The following is a 24,706-nucleotide window of genomic DNA, read 5'->3' as shown; positions in this document are numbered from 1 at the left end:
GGTTGTCAGGGAGTTGTAGAGAAGGCAACAGGAGTGAAGATGAGAAATGCTGAGAAGCTGACTGCATTTTTGGCTTTCTGAATAGAATTAAAAGGTCAAACATTATGGAAGAAGCAGCTGCATAACATGGATATAGCTTGGGCGTGTGTGGAGGGGGAGAGAGAGTAGAGGAAGACTCCCAGGTTGACTTGTATGACTGGGAAGATGGTGTTGCCATTAATACTTTGGAGAAAGATATGGAGTAAGGGGTTCATACTGGAGAGAGGGGCTGAGACATGGGACTGGACAGAGGGAGATACCTCTGCAGTAGAGAGGGAGAGCTGAGCCATCTATGCAAAGATGGTGGTTGAAGTTGTGTGAGCAAATGAGATTGCCCAGAGAAAGGGTATAGAAGGAGAAAAGTGTCAAGGCTGGAGCTCTGTGGAACCCCTACAGAAAAGAAGAGGAGCTACCATTGAATGTACCTGAAGGAACAGCTAAAGTGGTAACAGGTTTCTTCACAACATAGCCATGTTTGCATATCTGCACACACTATGTGGCATACCCAGGGTGGTATCTGTGCATCCTGTGAAATTCTAAGCAGATATCCCCCGGAAGGAAATAGTGTACCTGGAGAAGGTGAACACAGCTGCATGCGAGGTAGTGCTGTCTGGGATATAGAGCTGCACAGGGAGCTGGGAAGACTGGGTTGGCTAATCTATTATGCAAATCCTCTCTATATGGCAAAGTAAGCATCTTTAGGAAGACAAGAATGTCTCGGCCTATACTGCTGGCTAGGTCACTTATGCCTAGACGCCATGATTACTAATCATGGTGTGTGGACATAAATCATGTTTATAGCCAACAATGCTATAGAGTGGCAACAACCCAGCCACCATAACATCAACCGGGCTTTACAACTAACACCATGCCAATGCTGGCCTCAGCTCTTCCTTGAGTGAGGCCTGGTGCAAGAGAGGTCTGGCTTGAAGTAGCTTCCATTATATAGGTTTCAGAGTAGCAGCCGTGTTAGTCTGTATTCGCAAAAAGAAAAGGAGGACTTGTGGCACCTCAGAGACTATCCAATTTATTTGAGCATAAGCTTTCGTGAGCTACAGCTCACTTCATTAGATGCATCTACACAAACTGTTCCAGCACCTGTGGGGATCTGCTGCCCTTGCTCCCAAATATGTTACCCCCATGCTGACAGCAGGGTCAGGCCAGGACCAAAGGTGGCCGCAGGGCTCTCTGAGGCGGGGGTGGACTCACTCCCATGCACCAACTGGGGCAGGTTCAGCAAGGGGTCGGACCCATTCAAATGCAGTAGCAGATCAGCCACTTAGCTAATGGGACCTGTACCGGGGGGGGGGCTGGAAAAAACAGGCACCTCCTGGCAGAAGTGGGGGAAGCCCCCTCACCTTACTCCCCAGCAGGAGTGGGGGGGGCAGGGGTGACTGCAGGCAGAAGGGGTGGGTAGGAAGCCGCCCCCCCTCCCCCATTTGCTCTGGCCCAGGGCCCCCCCAAAACCATAATCCGGCTCTGCTCAGAGGGCAAGTCCTGCCAAGCTGCCCTGGCTCTCGCCGTGTAACTAACAAAGGCTGAGGAGGGGAAGCCGAGGGCGAGCCCCGGCCCCACCCCCTGCAGCGCCCGCAGGGCCCCAAAACGCCCCTTCCTCCCACCTCCAGAGCCCCGGGCCTGAGAGCCCCCCCGCACCAGAGCCAGGCACCGCAAGGGGCGGGGGGGGCGGCGCTCGGCGGCGGGGCCCGGACCGAGCCTGCACGTGCCCCCACGCGCCGCTGGCGCCCAGTAAACGGGGGGGGGGGCGCTACTTGGAGGCGGCTCCTTTAAGGCCGCGCCCACTCCGGGTAGGGGCTCCCCGAGCCGCGGCTTCGGCGCATGCGCATTGATCGGGCGGAGTAGGCCGCAGCCCCCCGCTTGCTTCCCCTCCGCGCCCGGCGCCCCCCGGCCCTGCGCCCGCCGCCGCGATGATGATGATGGCGCTGAGCAAAACCTTCGGGCAGAAGCCCGTCAAGTTCCAGCTGGAGGAGGACGGCGAGTTCTACATGATCGGGTCCGAGGTACCGGCCCGCCCGGGGGCAGGCGGCGGGACAATGGCCCGGCCGGGCCCCGCTCTGCTGTGGGAGCCTCCGGCGCGGGGGCGCGGCGGAGGGGGCGTGAGGGGAGAATGGGGGGAACGGGCGGGCTGGGGGGGGTTGGTTGGGGCCTGGCCGGGTGGGGGGGAATGGGGCTGGCAGGGGTCGGGGAGGTGGAGGGGGGAGTGTTGCGTGAGGCCTGGATGGGGGGTATCGCGTGGCGCCTGACTGGGGCGTGGGGGTTGCGGGGGGGCTGGGTAGGAGGAATCGGGCTGGCGGGGGTGGGGAGTCGGGCGGGGGGTCTGACGGGGGAGGGGGGCTGGGTAGGAGGGATTTGGCTGGGTGGGTGGGAGGAATCTGGCTTATGGGGGGGTGCAGGGAGTCTGGGGGGCTGCGGAGGGTCTGCCTGGGGATGGAGGGGGGTTGGGGAGGTGGGGAGTCTGGTGGGAGAGTGCAGGGGGTCTGACTGGGGGAGGACAGGGGCTGGGTAGGAGGAATCGGGCTGGCGGGGGAGGTGGGGAGTCGGGCAGGGGGTCTGGCTGGGGGAGGATGGGGGCTGGGTAGGAGGAATCCGGCTGGCGGGGGAGGTGGGGAGTCTGGCTGGGGGAGGACGGGGGCTGGGTAGGAGGAATCGGGCTGGCGGGGGAGGTGGGGAGTCTGGCTGGGGGAGGACGGGGGCTGGGTAGGAGGAATCGGGCTGGCGGGGGAGGTGGGGAGTCGGGCAGGGGGTCTGGCTGGGGGAGGATGGGGGCTGGGTAGGAGGAATCCGGCTGGCGGGGGAGATGGGGAGTCTGGCTGGGGGAGGACGGGGGCTGGGTAGGAGGAATCGGGCTGGCGGGGGAGGTGGGGAGTCGGGCAGGGGGTCTGACTGGGGGCTGGGTAGGAGGAATCGGGCTGGCGGGGGAGGTGGGGAGTCGGGCAGGGGGTCTGACTGGGGGAGGACGGGGGCTGGGTAGGAGGAATCCGGCTGGCGGGGGAGGTGGGGAGTCGGGCAGGGGGTCTGACTGGGGGAGGATGGGGGCTGGGTAGGAGGAATCCGGCTGGCGGGGGAGGTGGGGAGTCTGGCGGGGGAGTGCAGGGGGTCTGACTGGGGGAGGATGGGGGCTGGGTAGGAGGAATCGGGCTGGCGGGGGAAGTGGGGAGTCGGGCAGGGGGTCTGACTGGGGGAGGACGGGGGCTGGGTAGGAGGAAGCAGGCTGGCGGGGGAGGGGAGGTGTTGCGTTGGGCCTGGCCTAGCAGTGATGGGCTACCGAAAGTGGGAGGTTGGGAGCAGGAGGATCCATCCTGGGGCGAAGGGGATCTGGCTGAGACAAGCTCCCCCTTACTGTGCGAGCCCCCAGGAGCAGGGGAGAGGCAGCCCTAGTAGTGGCATCATGCTCCCATATCTCTGCTTGGCCCCCTTGGAGCTGGGACTGATCCAGTAGGCTGAAGTAGCTGTTGTTTTCCCCAGATGCTGTCCGAATCTCTTTATCCGGGAGGGGCACTGTAGTTGTTGCCCCTCTTTACGGCAGCCTGGTTCATACTGCCTTATAACAGGGGCATCTTCAACACCCACAGGGTCCGGTTGTGCTTCCAGCACCTGTGCTGTGCTGGTTGTGAAGCTCTGGCCGGTGATGTTTATAGCTAGGAGAAGACTTTAGGAGGTCTTCAGTTGGCATGGTTGGGGGAGAGTGACAGCATGAGTGGGGAGCGGGATCTGAATTAGTGGATTTCAGTGAAACTGGTTATATACACAAAGTTAAGCTTGTTTAAGTGTTTGCCACACTGGGGCCTAAGACTCAACCAAAAACAGAAACTTGTCTCTGTGTTCTCCAAGTCCTAACTGCCTAAGCATCATCACACTTCTTAATGACATGATATATTGTGGATATCTGAACATTTTATTTTAGAAAGATGTTGAATGTCCAAAAACGGCCATATGATTAATTTAATTTAAATGATAATTTTAGGTCCAGGCTTTGGTGGCCAATAAGGAAAATCCAGTTAATGCTCCTACAGTTCTCATTGACTCCCTTTGGGTTTTTAGCATAGTGGAGTAACGATTTGCAGAAACAGTGCTTCTGTCAGTCACAGATGTTGCACTACCTCCATGAATTGACTCATTTGAGGCAAGAACCTTTGATCGTCTCAACTGTGTTCGAGATCTGGTTATAGCTTTAAAACAGAAAAATGAGTATTTCAGCCCCATTTGATAGGGGAGAGGAGTCTTGAATAACTTAGATTTCCAAATGCATATTTTTAGCAATGACAAGGCCCCAACCAATGGCAATTCTGAAAACTGGGGAGGTTGTAAAGTGACAAAGCAGAGGTGTTACTCTGCAGTTCTCTAACCATCAAAATCGCAATCTCAATGGTGTAGAAGGAAAATACTTCATTATTCTCTTAGCCACCAGCTAATTTCTAACCCTATTTACTGATTAACATCAAATAACAAAAAATAGTATAAGAAAACCAGAAGCTAGAGTTAGAACCAAACTGGGTGTTTTCTAATCTAGAAGAAAACCCCATTGTATGACATTCTGCAGGCTGCTGGTATGTTATTGCCATAAATGTTAGTTTCATAGTCTAGAAATAGCCTCATTTAGTGCTTAGATAAAATAACACAGGTGTGGACATTATGCCAGGAAGAATGAAACTGCTTTACAGATGTTGACTGAATTTTAAAAGGGATTGTTGTCAAGTGAGTCATGAATTGATTTGTGTTTGAACTCTGCATGTTCCTCAGAGCATTTAAAACACAAAATACAAACCAGGTCTTAGGTTACTAGGTTCTGCACAAAGAAGAATGTTGGAAACAGAAAAGGTTCAATATAAAAGATGGTAGTGGGGGTATAATATCAAAACATACTGTACAAACCTGCAGTGGGAGACCTGGGTAATTCCAGCCGGAGTAAGACTAGGAAAGGTTAGATTGTTAAGAAATGATATAAAAACTACTGGTGGTCTTATTAAATTGAGGATTGTTAAGATGGGGTTCTTTCTCACCAGGCTGGTAAAAGAAATGTTGGTCAATATAAGTTTTGTTTCCTGTATTGCTACAAAAGTCTTGGTGTTATCTCAGAAACTGTTTTGTTGCTGAAAGAATCATCACTGGGTGCCCCACTTCACCAGCACAAAGGAATCAGTGTGCCTCAGATTCCTGCTGGAAACACCTTCCATTTGAGCTGCGTCCCTTAAAACAAATCTCCTCCTTTTTGCTTGTAGGTGGGGAACTACCTACGTATGTTTCGTGGCTCCCTATACAAGAGGTATCCCTCCCTCTGGAGGCGACTAGCCACAGTAGAAGAGAGGAAGAAAATAGTTGCATCTTCACATGGTAAGAAAATTGATAAATATTCCTGATGTTTTAAGTCTGAAAGGATAGTTTTTCAAAAATGAAATAAGTACATTCTTAAAAATACCCATAAACTGTGATTTTCATTGAACCAGTTACATGTGTTGAATTGCAAAAGATTTATACATTTCTAAATTAATTCCATTCAATTTCATTTGGCATAAGAGGCTTCTAGTGTGTGTGTGTATGTACACACACAACCTTTTTGTGATGTTGCAATTTTTTTTTTTTTGCTTGAAAACGAGGTGTTTTGTCTGACCTTGGTTGTCTCTCAGGGAGTGGAAAGAAAGAGATTCCAGAACTGGTATTGTTCAATAGTTGTATCAATAGAAACAGAAGAGAGTAAGAATCTTGTTATCTTAATAGAAGTCTCCTTGGCAAGAGAAGCAAGTAATGAAACAATTTCCTTTTAAAAGATAACCTTACAAGCTACAGGGCTGGAGCACAACAAACCTGACATGTTACAGATTTATGTCTACTTCTCCTCTGAGTTTTCTGCTGACTTGTTGCTTTTTATTTTTTCAACAGAGTCTCAGCGGAGTCACAGCCCCAGAAGATGTAAGTCTTCAGCTTACATTGTTCTTACCTTTTGGTGGAGAAAGAATCCCTCATGTGGCCCCTGCTGCTATCAAATATGTGTATTCAGATGTTTAATTCTTACTAGGGTCTGCCCCTGCCACTCTCCCAATTTTTGTTCTTACAGTAAAAAGAAAAGGAGTACTTGTGGTACCTTCGAGACTAACAAATTTATTTGAGCATAAGCTTTCGTGAGCTACAGCTCACTTCATCAGATGCATTCAAGCTTATGCTCAAATAAATTGGTTAGTCTCTAAGGTGCCACAAGTACTCCTTTTCTTTTTGCGAATACAGACTAACACGGCTGCTACTCTGAAACCTGTTCTTAGTGTTTTACAGACACTAATTCTCCTATATGCTGCAATGGAATCAGGCCTTCATTAATAAAAGGAAGACTTGTGGTACCTTAGAGACTAACAAATTTATTTGAGCATAAGCTTTCGTGAGCTGCAGCTCACTTCATTGGATGCATTCAGTGGAAAATACAGTGGGGAGATTTATATACATAGAGAACATGAAACAATGGGTGTTACCATACACACTGTGATGAGAGTGATCACTTAAGGTGAGCTATTACCAGCAGGCAGCGGGGGGATGGATGACGGACCTTTTGTGTAGTGTGTAGTGATAATCAAGGTGGGCCATTTCCAGCAGTTGACAAGAACGTCTGAGGAACAGTGCGGGGGGGGGGGGGGGGGAAAACAAACATGGGGAAATAGTTTTACTTTGTGTAATGACCCATCCACTCCCAGTTTCTATTCAAGCCTAAGTTAATTGTATCCAGTTTGCAAATTAATTCCAATTCAGCAGTCTCTCGTTGGAGTCTGTTTTTGAAGTTTTTTTGTTGAAGAATTGCAACTTTTATTTGCAAACTGGATACAATAGCTCACCTTAAGTGATCACTCATTACAGTGTGTATGGTAACACCCATTGTTCCATGTTTTCTGTGTATATAAATCTCCCCACTGTATTTTCCACTGAATGCATCCAATGAAGTGAGCTGCAGCTCACGAAAGCTTATGCTCAAATAAACTTGTTAGTCTCGAAGGTGCCACAAGTACTCCTTTTCTTTTTGCGAATACAGACTAACACGGCTGCTACTCTGAAACCTGCCTTTATTAATGTTTTTGATAGGTCTGTTGAGTGACTCAGTTCTGTGGTTAACCTTTGTCACCACTTTCTGACACACCATTCCAGACCTTTATGCATCACAGGGTTCATTAGTTTCTGGGATATTCCTCCCATGCTGAAGCAGGTACTCAACTGTGTCACTCCGGATGGCTCCAAGTGCACATCAGAGCTTACAGCTGAGATGGCACTTACAGATGTCTGTAGCACAGGGAAAGAAAGTAGAGTGCTATTGTTTTTCTGCCTGCTCAGCCCCTTTTCATTCTGAGTCAGGGTCTTGGCTCTAGAAATGTCTCTGCGTTGTTGGTGGGTTATGGTCCTGAGTCCCAGAAAAGCAGGTTAGTAGGATTTCTTGTGTCTAGTGGGAATTCCTGGCCAGAAGTCATATTTTTAATAGACTGCACCTTAGATGTAGCTCTGACACTTATTTTAATGAGGACCTGGGGATTTCTGTGTAGTTTTTTTTCTTTCAGGAACACTGAGCTTTCTTCTTTACTAAAATAACCTGGAGCTCTTCCTTTTGTCCTTCAAAAAAACCTGCTTGATGCTGTAAATAATGGATCGTAGTCTTCCGCTGTGGAAGCGCTGGGTTCATGTGTATTTGGTAAAAGCCTCAGTCTGTTTTCTGTGGACTCTTGTCCACATTATGGAGCCACAGCCCAGTTCTTGGTCTGCTCATGATGCCCAGCACTGCCTAGCAGAGTTAGAGTTGGTTATCCCTGAGGTACATTGGTAGGGATGTGTGAGGGGAACTATCACAGTTCCTGCCCGCAGCACAACTAGCCCCTTCTTTCTTTGTAGCAGAGTCTTTACATAAGCAGTTGTTTTAGCACAAGCGGTTTTGCTGTCATTTGTAAATGGTGCCATGCTGCACCGTCACTAACCAGCCCTTCAAACCTTTCACTGGTCTTATTTTCTGGGTCTTATTTCCCTATTTCACATCATAGGGGGGTTGCAGTGTCTTCCCTGTGGTATATTTTAATAAGATCTACTGTGACATTTTGGGGATCACCCAGACCAGGAAGGGATTCTGTCAGCACCTGCCCTGCAGCCTTGGGTGCCTTAATACTCTGCTGCTATGGCTCAGGGTACGTCTATACTGCAGAGAAAAACCTGTGACATGGTGTCTCGGAGCCCAGATCACTTGACCAGGTGCAGAGCTAAAAACTGCAGTGTAGCTGCTGCTGCTGGAGCTGCAGCTGCGGCTCCAAAACCCTCCCCCTTGCTGGGTTTCAGAGCCTGGGCTCCAGCCTGAACTCAAACTCCTATGCTGCTATTTTTAGCCCTGCAGCCTCGGCGCTGGGAGCCAAAGTCAATTGACCCAGGCTCTGAAACCATTGCTGCAGGTTTTTCTTTGCAGTGTAGACATCACCTCAGAGCCCTAACACCAGTATCCGCCCTACAATCATCAAGGTCTTGCCCTGGCTTCTACCATCCTAGTTATTCCTTGCAGGGTGACCTCTCCAGCTTTCTGGGCCTGAATCTTCCCAAATCCATCTACACCAGGTTCTTAACTACCAGACTCTTGGACTCTTCCCCTCTAGTTCGTTGCCCCTGACTGAGTGAAACATGCTCCCCAGTTATCAGTTCATTGTGTGGAGAATGTCCCCCAATGTTTGCACTAGAGACTTTTTGGGGGTACAAATAGAAGGTTTGCATAATAAAAAAAAAAAAGAGAGAGAGAGAAAGAAATAGCAAGGAAAAGCAAACACAAGTTGCACAGAAAATAAACATAAAGGTGCAGTTTCAGGTTTACACTTCTATATTAGCTAAATTCCCATTTCTAATACAGGTTACCTGTTGCCTCTGACCAGTTCCTCAATGTGCCCTCTGGCCTAGAAAGGAGCCAGTGTTTCACCCACAGGACCCTGCTTCAATTCTGGCCCTCAGTTTTTGGTTGCTTTTTACTTAACCTTGCAAACGCTTAAAAAGAAAGAGTATTTTCCTTTCAGGGCTTGTCTACATTTACAGTGCTGCTTCAGTGAGGCCACTACTTATGCCAACGGGAGAGATTCTAGCTACCTAAGAGGTGGTAGCTAGGTTGATGGGAAAATTCTCTCATCAACCTAGCATTGTCTACACCGGAGGTTAGGTTTTCTTAACTGCATTGCTCATATGCATTTTTCGCACCTCTGAATGACTTAGTTATCCCAACGTAATTTTCTAGTGTAGACCAGGCCTCAGACTGGTGATTCATGGTTGTCCAGACCAAGGGAATCTCCCTCCTTAGTTTTCCAAGACTGGGGTTTTCTTTTTCCATTTTAGTGTCTTTCCACTAACTTTAATAGTCCACCATTGTCACTTCCGGGGTTGTACAAGGGTAGATGCTTGGACGTAGTCTCATCTGGTTAAGGAGGCAGCGCCTCCCTGCCTGATTAACCAACTTCCTGTTGTGAGCTGAATGTTGTAGCACAAATTATGAGTACACTTTTATATTTGCAAATACATAGATTCATAGCCAGTCTGTATACATATCTCAAATTACCATCAAGGTCAGAACCTTACAGGCTTTAATAAAAGACCTTACTTGTATATAAAAATATGACAGTAACATTATATACAACCATGTGATTCAGTTGTGTATGCTTTGGGGTTCAAGCCCCCTGTTCTCCCCTTTGGGGGACTGGGCCTGGTTGTCACACTACGAAAGAAAATCAAACTTGCCTCGCCTGGCTGAACTGGCCCCAGAACTAGAATGTGTATTCTTTGGAGCAAGGACCATCTTTATGTTTGTACAGCGCCTAGCACAATGGGGCTGGGGCCTCTTGGTGCTTCTTGTGGGCAGGAGTGGACCAGCAGAATTTCACAACTCCCTGTGCACTGAGTGCTCCAATGACAGGTCACACTCCTCTAAAATGAAGTGCTTTGAAGGGATAAGATGAAGGAATCCAAGCTACTCAGTTTTTTTAGAGGCTCTCAGCAGAACATTGCCTATCCCCAGCAGCAGAATCATTAATTAGTACCACGACTGACAATATTTCAAAGGCTCACCAGTTATATGCTTTCTGGTCACAGATCATGGTTATACGACACTAGCCACTAGTGTGACTCTCTTGAAAGCCTCTGAAGTGGAAGAGATCTTGGATGGAAATGATGAGAAATACAAGGCAGTGTCTATCAGCACAGAGCCTCCCACCTACCTCAGGTAATAAACATTGCTGAGGCCTAGGATCAGAGTGGAAGTGATTGGAAGAGCTGTTCTACCCTGTCAAACTATAAAACTCGGGTATTATTTAGTGAGGTATCTGTTGCTTTCTGTGTTCCCTAACATTGCTAATGTTAATCACTGTTTCATTAAATGAAAATCTTTATTATGGAAGAATTTGATTTCTGGCATACATGTACCTTGGAACTTGGTGACGTTGCTTACCATAGGACTGTTTCATCCCAGATTCTAGTGTATGTTCTGGAGAAAAATACACCCACATTGTGCACCGTCTGGGCGTAAGACAGACACAGTTATACACTCCAGAGGTCACTTAAATGAACACAATCCAAATGTTGTTCTGGTATTTAAAAATGGTGCATGTGGCTGTAGAATTTCTCTGCTAGGGGAAAAAATAGAGTATAGACAATGATAGTCTCTTAATTAAGGGAAGGAGTGCTTCCTAATGGTTAGCGCTTGGTGCGCTAAGAGTTGGGACTCTGGGTTCAACCCCTGGCTCTGCCTGACCTTGGGCAAGTCACTGAACCTTTCTGTGCCTTAATTTCTCTATCTGCAAATTGACTTGCCTTTAGAGGGGTAGTGTAAGGATATAATTTAAAGGTTGTAAAACATTTTGAGAACGGTGGATAAGAGGCATTGTAGAAGGGCAAAGTAGGATTACTTAGGCAGTAAGTCCTGTCAATGGATTCTTTGTTTGGCAAAAAAGGACTAGTGGGGATAGATTAAAACAAAGAGAGATCAAACAGAAAAAGCTGGCCAATGAATTGGAACAGTGGTATATGTTAAATGAAGTGCTGTGAGCTCGTCTGAGGTGAGTACTGTAGAAGGGCCAAGTATCATCAGATGGCTAAAACTATTTTTCCAGAAGGCCAGCCCCACACTCTCCCAGCTGTGGTGGGGATTTCTCCACCCAGCCAATTGGAGACTTATGAATGGAACAAATGCACCATGCAGCTTTCAGGTTACCATTGCAGGAGCCTGCGATCAGGCTTAGAGCTGTATATATGACCATACCGTAAATAATGACAATGGAAATATTTAGTGCTGGAACCTCAAGTTTAACACTAAATCTCCTCCTTCAGAGAGCAGAAGGCAAAAAGGAATAACCAGTGGGTGCCAACCCTACCCAACAGCTCTCATCACCTCGATGCTGTGCCATGCTCAACAACCATCAACAGAAACCGCATGGGCAGGGATAAGAAGAGAACCTTCCCGCTCTGGTGAGTCAGTCACCTGCTGTTGGAAACTGCTGAGTTTTTCTGCATGATGACAGTTGTCTAGAGGATGGCTCTGAGGCGGCAGGGATGTTGTATTGACTTGTACAGGGTTTGCTGATGCTGTTAAAATTGTACGTTATACTTAGTGATAAAGACCCAGCTGTCCCAAAACTAAGACACTCTTGGTTAAACTGGGCTACTTGAAGCTAAGTACTTATGCCCCCTGGGTGAAATTTGCCCCTTCGGAGTACATGAGGCGCCATTCATTAGGCCTTTGCACCATTTAATGCCTCAGGAAGTTTGAGTGGCACATAGGCCTTGCACTGGCCTCTGCATGGGGTGAATTTCACCCCATATGATGAAAATTCAGTGGCAGCAGAAAATGTGTGTTCCCTGGTTTTTAATATTTCATGCACTTCTAGGGGTGACCTCCCTTGCTGGTCTGTGTTTCTACCACTGCTGCCTGTCTCAGAACTGTCAGGTCTGCAGCCGTCCATAGAGACAGAATGGTGTTCTGAAATGTGTGTGGAGCCCAGAGAGCTAGCTTAGCATTCTGTTTAGCAGTAACTGAAAGAACCTATAGGCCTGTATCCTGTAAGGCATTAACTTAAGTTAGCATAAGGATTTGAGGCCTATGAACTTAAGCATAAATAAGTGGCCCCACAGTCCCCCTGAGTTTTGGGGAACTGGGAATATTGTGCTGGGGGAGGGGGGGAAGTCCATGCAAAATGATAGCTGGTAACTGCAGGGACATTTGAACTAGTACTAGGCTTGTTTAGTTTAGGATCGAAATGTTGGCAGATGCTTAACCACAAACTTGCTTTGGCAACAAATTGGTGTATGTGATGATAGTTAATATACTGCCCTATAGGATAAGGAGACCCCAGCATTATTGGGGTGAGGAAGTCAGGTACGGACAAGGGAGGCTGGGTATTTGTATGAATATTCATGACAGCCCTTAGGCCCTACAATAGACCAGACCACCATGTATGTAAGGTGAGATTTGGACCGTCAGACTTGTTTGACATGCCAGGGACAGAGTAAGACCCTTGTAGGCAACTGCCTGTCTCTTACCACCAGATCCCAAGAAAGGGTGTGAGTCTTTGTGACGTATGATACATGATACCTTAACTCTCTACTGTTGCTCTTTTTATTTGTGTCTTCACTTATTGTGCTAATAAAAGTGCATAAAGTTTTGCTTTGCCTTTGGCGTGAGTGCCTTCCTTGTGCACATCAGGGTTCCCAACCAGACACTGAAGTGGATAACCTTGATTCTCTTGTGCCTGATTCTGAAACTAGAACCCTACAGTTCCCAGCTCTTTATAATTGATTTTCAATTAATTACTAATTAATCAATAACCACTAAAGAATCAGGTAACATTAATTTTTTAAACTTGTTTAATCTAGTGCTCATGGAAGGTGCTGGATTGACAGCCCGGGATGCAAATCTACTGGTTTTTGATAGGACACTGCACAGGTGGCCGTGCAAGCTTTCCCATGCTGCCCCCTGCTATACCTCAACCCTGTCTCAGGAAGGGCCATCCTCAGTAGTGAGGAGTGCAGCTCACTCTCATTTCCTATCCACTCCTTGGTAGCTGTGCTAAGACTGTCAATAAGGATGCCAATTGTGGTGGTGGTTGTGAGGTGCACACCTGTTCTCTGGGCACTGGACTGAGACTACTGCTCAATTCACGTAGGCCACTAACCAGCCACATAGTAGTAATGGCCTTCATTTGCTAAAGATGTGTTCTGAAGTTGAACACCATGGCCTAGAAGAGAGGAGCTGTGTATCCCACCGAATGATCATTAATATCACATCACATAGAGTCATTCTCCAGCTGCTAGATCAAGTCAAATTGTGTCCCCCTACATCGTACTAGATATGTATTTTACTGCCTTTGTGCAAATATTTCAGTAACTTTAATTTCTCTGCAACGTTGTCCAGCTGCTATGACTCATGATGATTTTATATCTTCCATAGAAGACTTGACCTGAAGAGTTCAGAGGGAGCCAGTCATGCAAATTAACTCGAGGAACTTCCTCACTGTATTCTCTAGCATATTCTTTTATCTCAGACATGTTAAAGGTGAAAATGAAACCCAAGGTCCATTGTTGCTTTGGACGTGTAAGCTTATGTTTTAGAACCCACCCAAAGGCTGTGATTATCAGAGCGAGGTACGCCTGGTAAATCCTGTCTCTTCTCCTGGATGCTAGTGTACCTTCTACCAGTGTTGAATGCTGTGTGTTGTCATGCTTTGTTTTCAGCTTTGATGACCATGACCCGGCAGTGATCCATGAGAATGCATCCCAGCCAGAGGTTCTGGTTCCAATCCGATTGGACATGGAAATTGATGGGCAGAAACTCAGAGATGCTTTTACGTGGAACATGAATGGTATGTAGGCAGCCAAGTCTTGTCTAAGGAGCTTGGAGAGATTCAGTTGCATCCATACAATAGCATTATTTATTTGTTTGTTTGTTTGTTTATTTTTGAGAGAGATCCATCCATCCCCTGCCACACAGTGGCAAAGCTGTCAAGGCCTCACATTTCACTGGGATTCCATTTGTCATGTCTCATCCTGTATCATGTGTCCTTCCTGCTGGTTACAGTGAGCTCTAGGGATGTGTGCGTAATTTGAGGCCATCTTTTGTAATTGGCCTGTTCTCCTCACCTGATTCAGTCATGCCACAGTCCAGCGTCTCTGATCTCATGTGGTATTCAGATGAGATACAAATATAAAAGCACAGAAAGCCTGTATCTCCATAATCTCATTCACCTGTGTATTGTATTAGATTGCAGCTACATTGTTTCCATAGGAACAAATAGTAAATGTTGTCCATTCCTTAAGTCAAAGTTTGTAGATTGTTTATGTCCTTACAAACCAGAGTCTAAAAACTTCCTTTGACTCTTTCTAGTAAGAGGTTAGATAAGATTTCCCTCTGCATGGTAGGTTACAGCAGAGGCCTAATGCCTTGTAATCAGTTAGTGAGAGGAAGATTCTAATTGCTGTAAGCCCTGACTGAATTAACTGGGAATACTGGCTTGTTCTAATTAAATTGGTTTTCCTTTCTTCATCTCCATCAGAAAAGCTAATGACCCCAGAAATGTTCTCAGAGATTCTCTGTGATGACCTGGATTTGAATCCTCTGACCTTTGTCCCTGCCATTGCCTCTGCAATTCGACAACAGATTGAGTCTTATCCAACTGACAGTATCCTAGAGGACCAATCAGATCAACGAGTTATTATTAAGGTAATAAAGAAGGAAGGCATGACCTCGGTTAACTTACTTTGTAGAAGGCTGTTTGGGGAAGGAAAAGCATGTGGGCTCCTCAAGCTAGGAGTTCCTGGCTCCCAGTCCTGTGTCTAGATCACATCTCTGTCCTCTGTGTTGAGGCCCTGGTGGCAGACTATTGAACACTGCTGTCCTGTGCCAGGAATTGAGATGATGATGATGTAATATGAGTTCCGTGGGGGATGGAACAGTGTCACATTTTGGGGAGGAGAGCTGGAAGTCCTCACACATTTGGGTTTCCTAGCACTAATGGCAGTATAGAACCCAAATACAATAGTTCTAGAAATGCATGGAATTGGTTCAGCCTTTTATCTTCTTTGCCCCTGAACTTTACGTTCTGCATTAAATAAGCATGACCATGACAAGGTAATGCAAGAGATTGGTATGCATAAGAGCATTTGAGATGCAAACAAATCTGACTTGTGTTTATGGCATTGTGTCCAGCTAAATATCCACGTGGGGAACATTTCCCTGGTAGACCAGTTTGAATGGGACATGTCGGAGAAGGAGAACTCCCCGGAGAAGTTTGCACTGAAGCTGTGTTCAGAGCTTGGGCTGGGTGGGGAATTTGTCACCACCATCGCTTACAGCATTCGGGGACAGCTGAGCTGGCATCAGAAGACTTATGCCTTCAGGTACAGAACACTGTAGTCTTATCTGTTAAATAGCTGCCTCCTTGTGGAAGAGATTCTCTGGGAGACAATCCTGCTGATGTACCACACTCTGGTTCCTACTCTGCTCTTCTGAAGGATGCTTGCATGGAAACAAGGTTTTGGCTTCTTGAGCTCATGTGGTCCTTCTGTCACCTGAAGCCCTCCTCACTTTGACATAAGTTAGTTGCTGTGGAGAGGTTTATCAGAGGAGGAAGAAGCAAATGAACTCCTAAGCAGTGAAGATATTCCTTTCATGTAAATGTCTTAGTAACACAAATCAAAAGAATTCCCAAAAGCCAATATTATGTAAAGGCCATTTCCTGCGTGGTGGTGGCAGCTCCTTTATGGTCACCTATTGGGAACCCTGCAGAGACTCTTCCCTCTCTCCCACTTTCTTGTGTGGTTCACAGGCTGCGTTGCTGGGTGGCTGGGAGGGCAAGGTGTAAATGTGCTGAGGCTGTTTGGGAGAGGTGCTATTTCAATGTCGTCCTCACTGATGTAAGCTAATTTCAGAATTGGTGCCTGCATTGGGGAAATGGAGCATAGCCTCACTTGGATGTAACGTGCAGGCTGACTCTGGAGAGCATGGAGTTTAGCTTTACTGGGGCTGCGAATGGGACCAGTGCAAACACCACAAACTCTAGGGAAGCCTGGCTCTGCATGCTGCCCTTCAGGCCTGTGTCTCATTCATACCCTGAGGCTCTTGGTGGTTGGCTAACTTGAGGAATCTGCTTCGCCCATTCAAAACATCAAGTATCTTTTGGTTTAAAATAGAGCCAAAAGACTAGAAATGGCTGCTTCATTCCCTGAGTGCCGTTTGCGTTGAGATGCTGGGGTGTTACGTACAGTTTGTAACTGTTCCAGGCAATACTATTCTGTGATGCTGAAATATCAGCTCTTACCACATTACAGCCTTTTGTTATAGCTAATGGGTAACAGCTATTGTTTCATCTTCTTCATACAGAAAATATGTACCCTTTAATCATGTTCTCCTTTCATAACATACATACTGATACCGTTTTCAAGAGGCCTCCAAGCCGTTTGTGTTCCCTGTATCACGTTGACTCATGAACCAGTCTTAAGTATTTTCAAAGCTTAATGTTGATTTAAACAGCAACTGTAATGCCCTGCAGTGGCCAGAATAAAAACTGGTGTGATTCCAGACCTGCGTTTTGTAGCTGGGTTGCAGCATGTACAGGATATACTTATCACCAGGAGACAGGTTATGCATTCTGACAATAATAGGTTCCAGTTGTATTATGCAGTGGTCTGTGGTGAATTAGTATATGGATGGTTTTTATCGTTAATGTATTTCATTATAATATATTACAAGTGTGCAAGTTGGGAATATGCATTAATGAGCTGGTCTCTGGGCTGGCCTGGCAGACTAAACTCTGTGCATTGTGATACTTTTTGAAGGTGAGATGATTTGCGGGGCCAGCAGTGGCTGGGGGAAAGGACATGCCTTGCTTTGGCTTTTAGTAATTCCCTGTGGCCATTTCAGGCCATCACAATGGTACACCCCAGTGGTTGGAAGAGAACTGCATCCAACCCTTTATTGGAGGGACGGGCAATGCTTAGAGGTCGATCCTGGCTGGGGGAGGGAGCATAGAAGCAGAAAACAGGAGATAGATTTATGGTAGAAGTAGGAGGCTAGTCCATAGAATTACTCTGCTGGCACTTAGATTGCAAGTCTGACCTGTTTATTGTATAAGAGGCAATCCTGAGAGTGTGTAGGATTATTATAGTTCACATTGTGGTTTAATAAATTGCTGTAGTCAGGAGTTAGCAGTCAGCTTTCATTATTTTAGAAGAGCCCCAGCCAGTTAGCACTCTTGGCACCATGAGCATATGTCTGTATCACTGTAACCTTCTGTCCTTTGCTCTGCCTTTCTCCATGGTCTTCACGACTGTCCACAACCGGCATCATGGCAGCCTCCTTTTGAAATGGAGCACCAGAGTGCTGTAGGCCAGCTGCTTTTTACTCCTCATCTGCCCCTTGGCACTTCTCAGTTCGCTTTCCTTCAAGAATATACCCCAGTGGTGTCCCCAGAAACAGTGTAATTCCAAAATTATCACCAAAGCAATGTTTGTAAGAGACTCAGTGTAAACCAAAGGTAAACATAAAATCCTCTCTGCTTAAGTGTGGAGAACTGCCTCTCTGGAGAGGAGTTTGTAGTTATGGATTTAAGCAAGAGTACACTCTCATTGTTAGAGCTTGTGTGCTTGTCCTGCTGCCGGCGTTTCCTCTCTGTTAGCATCTCAGGGCGTGACTTATACCTTCCTTTGTCAGTGAAAGCTGATTGGTATCTCCTGATGTGGTTGGGGACCAAACCATTTTTGGCGCCATTGCCAAAAGTGCTTTTAGTCTTGTCCACACTAGAAAAGCTGAAATATGGACCGGAATCTAGTGTCTTTCCCACTATCTTCTAACCCTCTCTCAGTAGAGTTGTATGACATAATGGAAAAAATGCCCTAGGCATGTCTACACTACAGCCTCCACCAATGCAGAGTCACAGGTGTGTTCCTAACTGTAGGTGCAGTCCCTGAGACTGGGTGGAAGTGCGTCTCAAGCTCTGTGCAGTGGTGCTGGGAATAGTTTTATCCTGGCCACACTGGGGAGTAAACTCTTTGAAAGCAACCAGGGTAGGGGGACCGTTTGCTGATTTAGCAATATGTGCTGGCGAGCACAGCTGGGAGTTCAAGCTTTCTTCTCAGTACCTCCCTCCTGGCTTATACTTGTGATAGTCCTTGAAGTAAAGAGGACTATCTCGTCTCTGTTGGACAGAAGTCCTCTTTTGGATTAGCCCAAACACTACTGCTTCATTCCTTATGAGTAAGTTTAAATTGCCTTCTGCCCACCCCATTACAGTGTATCCCATATCCAGTGGAGACTAGCATTCCTAGATGGTCACTCTTCCTAGTTCTTGTCCCTTAGTGCTTCAGAGGGGCCCTATGAACCTGCATAGGTACCAAAAGGCTTTTCTAATATACCTGTGTTTTCCCCGTTTATCACAGATGACCTGGTTAGGATGGAGGCAATTTGCAGGTAGATAGATAGTTTTTTCCCTCAGGAGGTTGCTTGCATGATATGAAAATCCCTTCTAGTCATCCCTTCTAGTACCTCCCTTCTAGTCATTTTAGCTTATAACAAATGCTGTTCTCTCAGACAGTGCTTAGTTTGCCATGGATGCTCTGATATAATACCAGCCTGTGGTCCCAAGAGGTGACTTCACACCCTGGCTTGTTAAAGCCAGTTTACCAAGGACTTCTGCATGGCCCTGATTATTAAGGAGAGTTTGCACATAGAGGGTGATTGCAATAGGTAGACTTCAAACCTGTCAAAGATAAAGGAACCTTATTGCAAATAATGAAATCAAAGTGCTGGCTGCTGGTAGGAGAGGAATGTGGGAAAGGAGGCCCCAGCAGAACAAAGTAATCATCAATACTTAGACATCATCTCTTGTTTAAAAAACCACTAATTAAAACCTTGTTTTGTTTTTCTTAGTACAAATGTCCTCTTCCTTCTGCTTCTCCTCCGGCAGAGGAGTGGCTTTGAAACCTTCTTGTGATTAATGATATTTGGGTTCTGTGGTTGGTTAGTTCCTGAATTCCCAAACCACAGTAGTGGTGGTTGCTGAAGAGAGACATTCCAGTGATGTAGGAGAAGGGTCTGCTGTAGCAGTATCAAAAGAACAGCCTTAATATCTCCAGGGACTGCCAAGAGTCTGAGGAGTCACGCAGATCTTAATCATCTGAGGGAGAGCTGAAACCATGTAATTCGGTGGGATTCTGCTTTTGCTGGTCAGCACTGTCAGTGCAAAACAAGGAGAGAGCCAAGAAACATGATATAGCAGTACAGGGCTGAGAGCCACTATATAGAACTATTTCTATAGTAAGGTATATGAAAATATTTTTAAGAAGAGGCTGAAATGGGACCCAACAAGTTCTCCTGTCCCCATGACTTATTCAGTATATAGTGACCCTATACAAACAAGCTCCCTGGCCCAAAGAGCTTCCATCTGAATATCTAACGGAAGGAGATGATTTTACCAGACACCAAACACTCCATGCCTTAGGGGTCATCCTTGTGTCCAGTAGAAAGTGTCACCCTGCTCAGCTGGCTGTATGGACCCTGCCACATGTGAATGTTACCTCGGCCTGTCACTTGAGGGTTGGACCGGGGCATGGGGAAGGTCAAAACTTCCTCTCACTCCACTAAAAATTATGCAGCTGATGGTGCATTACACAGGGCCTCCTACACTGGGAGTATCCCCTCTGCCACTCCTCCAGCCTGGCAGCAGCATTGTGCCCTTGAGAAGTTGAGGTGTTGTCACAAGAGTGTAGATTCCCTTCCTCTCTCTCTGACTCCTGCCAGTCCATGGAAATGTGGGATCCAGTTTAAGATTGTGCTGAAATCATGCTCTTAGGCCCAGTCTTGCAGCCCCATTGAAGTCTGTTGACTTGTGCGGGTGTGAGCCGGAATCAGGCCCTCAAATTGTCCTCTCACTTGGTAGCACAAATGTATTTCAGGAAACTTCATCTTACCAGCCCCAAAGGGGTAAGTGTGCGAGAAAAACAAGAGCAGTTTAAACATCTAGTTGAATACACAGCTAAGATCTAGCAGGTGGCCCTGGAACACACAGCAGTGCTCGCAGGCTGGGCTGAGGTATGTATTCTTGGTGAGTGGCTAAAATGGGCATCAGACATACCAGAAGTAGATTCAAGTAAGGCATCCTCCCAGGAGGCCTTGGATTAATTTCTTATTGGAGGGTTAGCTAAAGGTTTGCCATTCTCGATCAACAGCTTTGCTGCAGACAACCCATTTCCATGGTGATCAGCAGTTGAATTATGTCCTGTGAATCAGAGAGCTAGGATTAGCTGCATGTAAGTGACAGGATCCTACCCTGTGTGGTGGTGTCTCTGTGGGAGGGGTCAGACATGGCCGTGTGCACCTGTGATAGCCCCCCCCCTCCCACACACACACATTTTTTCAAAATTTGAACCAAATATTTACACTGAGACTTGCCTGTAGCTTCGCTGCATTTCCAGCTCCTCCATATTTAGGAAGCCACTCACATAAGCACAAGGGGCCGTACCAGTTAATTCTTAAAGGGATAGTGAAGTGAAGACCCCTTTGTAAGCATGTGATGGTAGCTGCTCACAGCAGACTAGTTTTTTAACTTGCACTAGCAGACTAAGCTCTTTGGGTCAGGGACTGTCACTTATTCTGTACATTTGTAGAATACCTAGTGCAGTGGAACCCAATCCATGACTAGGCTCTCTAGATTCAATGGCAATAATGTGTTGCTCTTCAGTGGAAGATTGGGAGAGTTTGTTGTTGTCACCAGGTCTTATGAACCTAAGGAGTTGCCAAAGGCTGTGAAGAAAGAGCATTTGTACTAGGCAACTCAGAATTACAGTACACCACTTGCAGTTTGCATAGCCTGGGGCCTTGTCTACACTATGGGACTAACTTGACCTGAGTTACGCTATAACTTAGGTCAACTTACTGCGGTGTCTACACTGTGCTGTGTCGACCGGAGACGTTCTCTGGTCGACTTACCTTACTCTTCTTGTTCCGGTGGGCTACCGGAATCAACCAGAGAGCACTCCGCAGTTAATTCAGCGGGTCTTCACTAGACCCACTAAATCGACCCCCGCTGCATTGATCACAGCAGCCTTGATCCCCGGTAAGTGTAGACATGGCCTCAGAAATGCTGGCAGGAACCTCAGGAAGCCACATTTCTGAGCAGGCAGGGTACTCTCCCAGTTCATGAATGTCCCCTTGGATATGACAAAGCTTTCAGCATTCATAAACTGGTATGATCTTTTCCTTAGTCTGTGATCACTCAGCCTGAATGTCGTATGTCCATTAGCCAGTTACATAGTGAGCCTTCAGAGAGGGGAAATCTACTGAGACTGTGGTTGGCATTCAAAACCTGCGTGGCTCTTTAAACTGCAGTCTTCATGTTGTTATTAATATTGGTCATATGCCTCCTGACGGCCAAAACTTTCTAAAATAAGGAGGACTTGTTCAGCGTTTGCTTTGACGAATCCCCTTACACTGATGCGTACAAGAGACGATGGCTTTGAAATAGTTAGATTCATGGCAATTCCAGGCTCCAGGAACCGTAGCTTTTCTGTCTACTGGGCAGGAACCAGACTGTACCAAGCAGCTGTAAGAATGAGTGCCCAGCCAGAGTGGAGAACCATTGAGTACCCCTCCCATCTCAGCTCTGGGGCAGTGCCCAAGGGGAGCAAAAGGTCTGTGTGTCTTGGCTGTTGCAATTCAAATTTGGCTGAATTTTGTTTTTTGTCTTGACCTGGTGCTTTAGTGAGAACCCTCTGCCAACTGTAGAGATCGCCATTCGCAACACAGGTGATGCTGACCAGTGGTGCCCTCTGCTCGAAACCCTGACGGACGCAGAGATGGAGAAGAAGATCCGAGACCAAGACAGAAACACAAGGTGCTGCCCGTTCATACAGTTTTCATTCTGGCCCCTCTCTAGGATAGAATTTTTAAAAGCTTTGATGTTTTATTTTTCTCTGCTGAGAGCCAGCTGGCAGGATTTCAGATCAATACACCAGAAAGAGGATTTCTCTCTCCTTTTGCTTCAGGATATTAAACTGTTATCACATCACTCTGCAAGTGTCTTAACATTTTCATTTTGACCATCTCCTGCTCAAAGCTCGCGCCTCTCTAGTGCAGTAATATTTGGGGTCTCGAAGAGTCTTAAGACTAAATGCCACATGCTGCCTAGCATCCTGACAAAGCTTCCCTTTTATGCGTGGAGACGCACTGTTTGAAGTAGGAGTGACGTTCCAAACCCCAGCCTGGTTAACTGCACTTCTGCCTATTGGCTGGCACAGGTAGGAACACTGTTGTGATTACAAGAGCAGCTTTTGCCCCTGTAGGGGGAGACCTACAAAGCAGCACTGCAGGGTCAGCTTAAGCTGTTCAAACCTGTATGGATGTGAAGTGAAATCTGCCTGGTTTATCTCCCCAAGATACTGTAGATAATAAAACTGAGAGATTCTAGTGGTTCAAGCAACAGCCATGGATTGCTCAAAACTATGGAGTAAACAAACCGTCTCCCAGTTATTTAATACTCAATTTGATAAGACTGTGACATTCTGATACTCAGGAGCTGTAAGCTCTTGCAGTAAAGCTGAACTGTCAATGGCTGATGGATGCTGAAACACAATTCAGGCTGAAAGAACACATGGAAATGAGTAGCCAGGTTTCTCAGCAATGGCAGAAATGCCATACGCTCTTCAGGAGCTGGGCAGATGATAATGTGGTTCAAGTCATTAGTACAACCAGGCTAGGGTGTTAACTAGCAAGTAAGTTTGTCTAGCAGCCCCTATGACTGTGCAGTAACTTGCCCTTTAGCATCTGGGAGGGCTGTGTGCTGCCATTCCAGGCAGATCTACTAAAGCATAATTTCCCAATCACTTACTGTGCCTTTTTCTCCCTCACTTCCTACAGGCGCATGAGACGTTTGGCCAACACTGCTCCAGCCTGGTAACCCTCCCTGATATGACAGTGGTGTTCATCCTATGGACTCTGTCTCCACTCCTCTCCCCCAAAAGGACCTAGGAGATTGGCAGGGGTTTGTCTTGAATCTTTTTGGCCCAGAATGAGGACATACATTCCACTTGCCAAGCAGTTCAGGGTACTGCTGACTCCCACCCCTGCCCCCACCTTAACGCCATGGGCCGAGAACGTTGCATTAGCACGTTATCCATCCGAGACCTGTGGCAGCTGTCAGAGCCCTCATGTACCTGTGTGTGGACTGAGTAAAGATTTTTTTTTTTTTTTTTTTTTTTTTTTTTTTTGGTATACGTGCAAGGTGCACTGTTAAGACAACTTTTAAAATAAAAGGAATGCATAATGGTTGGTTTGAATCAGTAACTTATATGCATGGGAGTCTAGCTCCCATTGTTTGGGCTCCTGACAACTGAGCCTTCCGATGGCCTAATGCTGGAGTTGTTGGAGCTTCATGGGTTGTTTCCAGCCCTTCTTTTCTCCCCAGGTCAACAAGAGCTGGATGTTCACAGCTGGTAGGGAGTCCTGTCCTCTAGCTGCTCATTTGGAATAGATCTAATAAGCTTCAAAGGGAATCCTGCCCAGGCCTTGTCTTTTACCAGAGGACTGGGCTTTGTGACTCACTGGGGTGGGAATGGTGAAGATCATGAGAACTACACAGAGTGAATGCTGACGCTGTCTGGATCATGAAGGAGCTGTTTGTTTAGTGCACTCAGGGCGATCAGAACTAGCTTTGTGTCTGTAATTATGTCTCAGTGAATGGACCATGGCTGGTGAGCTTGGTGAGCATGGTATAGTCCATGGCTTCAGGTAGGCTTTGAAGTTCATCTCTGTCTAGTGTCAGAGTGTGTTGGTTGGAAGCCAAAGTTGGGGAGAATACCTCAACTCCCAGAACTGGTGGTAAGACTACAGACTCTCTGCTGAAATTGCATCTTTCCTTCAGTAAAAAGCTGCCACTGTGCATGATCATGTGCAGTCAGTCCTTCCCTTGCAGCTAACGAATTAACTAAGCTCTCACCAGGAATAAAGCTGTATTTGCACATGTCATTAACACTTTGGGGCCAGGATTCTGTAAAGCTGGTGAGAATGCAGAGACCTGCCCTTTCCCAGGAGGAGTTTAATTTGGCTGTTTTAAACAAGATACACATGGTCAGCTTTTTATTTTATTTTTTTAAATAGAATCAAAGCCAAGCTGCTGGCTTGTTGGCTGCTTTGCTGGAGCTTGCACTCCTCCTCCTCCTCCTCCTCCTCCAGGAAAACCAAGAGAAAATGTTGCAAGCAGCACAGATTACATTGACAATCTGACACTGGTGTGCTTAAAGGAGGCTGTAAAACCTATTCCAGCATAATCAACCCACGCTTCTAGCATTGTCAGAAATCTCCTTTTAGCATGAGAATTATCGTGCTTTGTCTTGCACATTGGCAATCCCAGTTCATAGAAACCTGTTTGCTTTCAAACAGCTGAGTCTGGGAGGAGGGAAGAATACAAATTCAGAGTTTGCAGAAGCCATGAACTTGCAAACTCAGCAGCTTTATCACTGCAGCCTTAACCCTTACACTGATCAACTGCTAGTCTTTGCCTCTTACCTTTCATCAACAGGTTATTCTAACATGGGGGGAGTCCCACAGCCAAAAGCTGCATTTATACACAGCTAAGCTTAAAATGTAAATGATGAGTAAATCTCCCTGTCTCCCCCCTTTGAATGGAGCTTGATT

The 24,706-nt window shown here is 46.7% G+C and overlaps 1 protein-coding gene across 1 annotated transcript; it reads left to right on the top strand.

Moving 5' to 3' along the window:
* Nucleotides 1–1,854: 1,854 nt before the first annotated feature.
* Nucleotides 1,855–23,272, top strand: SMARCB1 (SWI/SNF related BAF chromatin remodeling complex subunit B1). Its single transcript, XM_074972794.1, has 10 exons — nt 1,855–2,057; nt 5,277–5,388; nt 5,935–5,964; nt 10,126–10,255; nt 11,359–11,496; nt 13,759–13,886; nt 14,577–14,743; nt 15,230–15,420; nt 21,777–21,908; nt 22,931–23,272. The coding sequence occupies exons 1-10, from the start codon at nt 1,965–1,967 to the stop codon at nt 22,968–22,970; spliced, it is 1,161 nt and encodes a 386-aa protein (XP_074828895.1). The 5' UTR covers nt 1,855–1,964; the 3' UTR covers nt 22,971–23,272.
* Nucleotides 23,273–24,706: the final 1,434 nt, after the last annotated feature.

Source organism: Natator depressus, chromosome 15, assembly GCF_965152275.1.
Source record: "Natator depressus isolate rNatDep1 chromosome 15, rNatDep2.hap1, whole genome shotgun sequence".
Taxonomy (NCBI): domain Eukaryota; kingdom Metazoa; phylum Chordata; order Testudines; family Cheloniidae; genus Natator; species Natator depressus.
The sequence above is the reverse complement of the archived record's forward strand: the minus strand, read 5'-3'. Positions and strand labels throughout refer to the sequence as shown.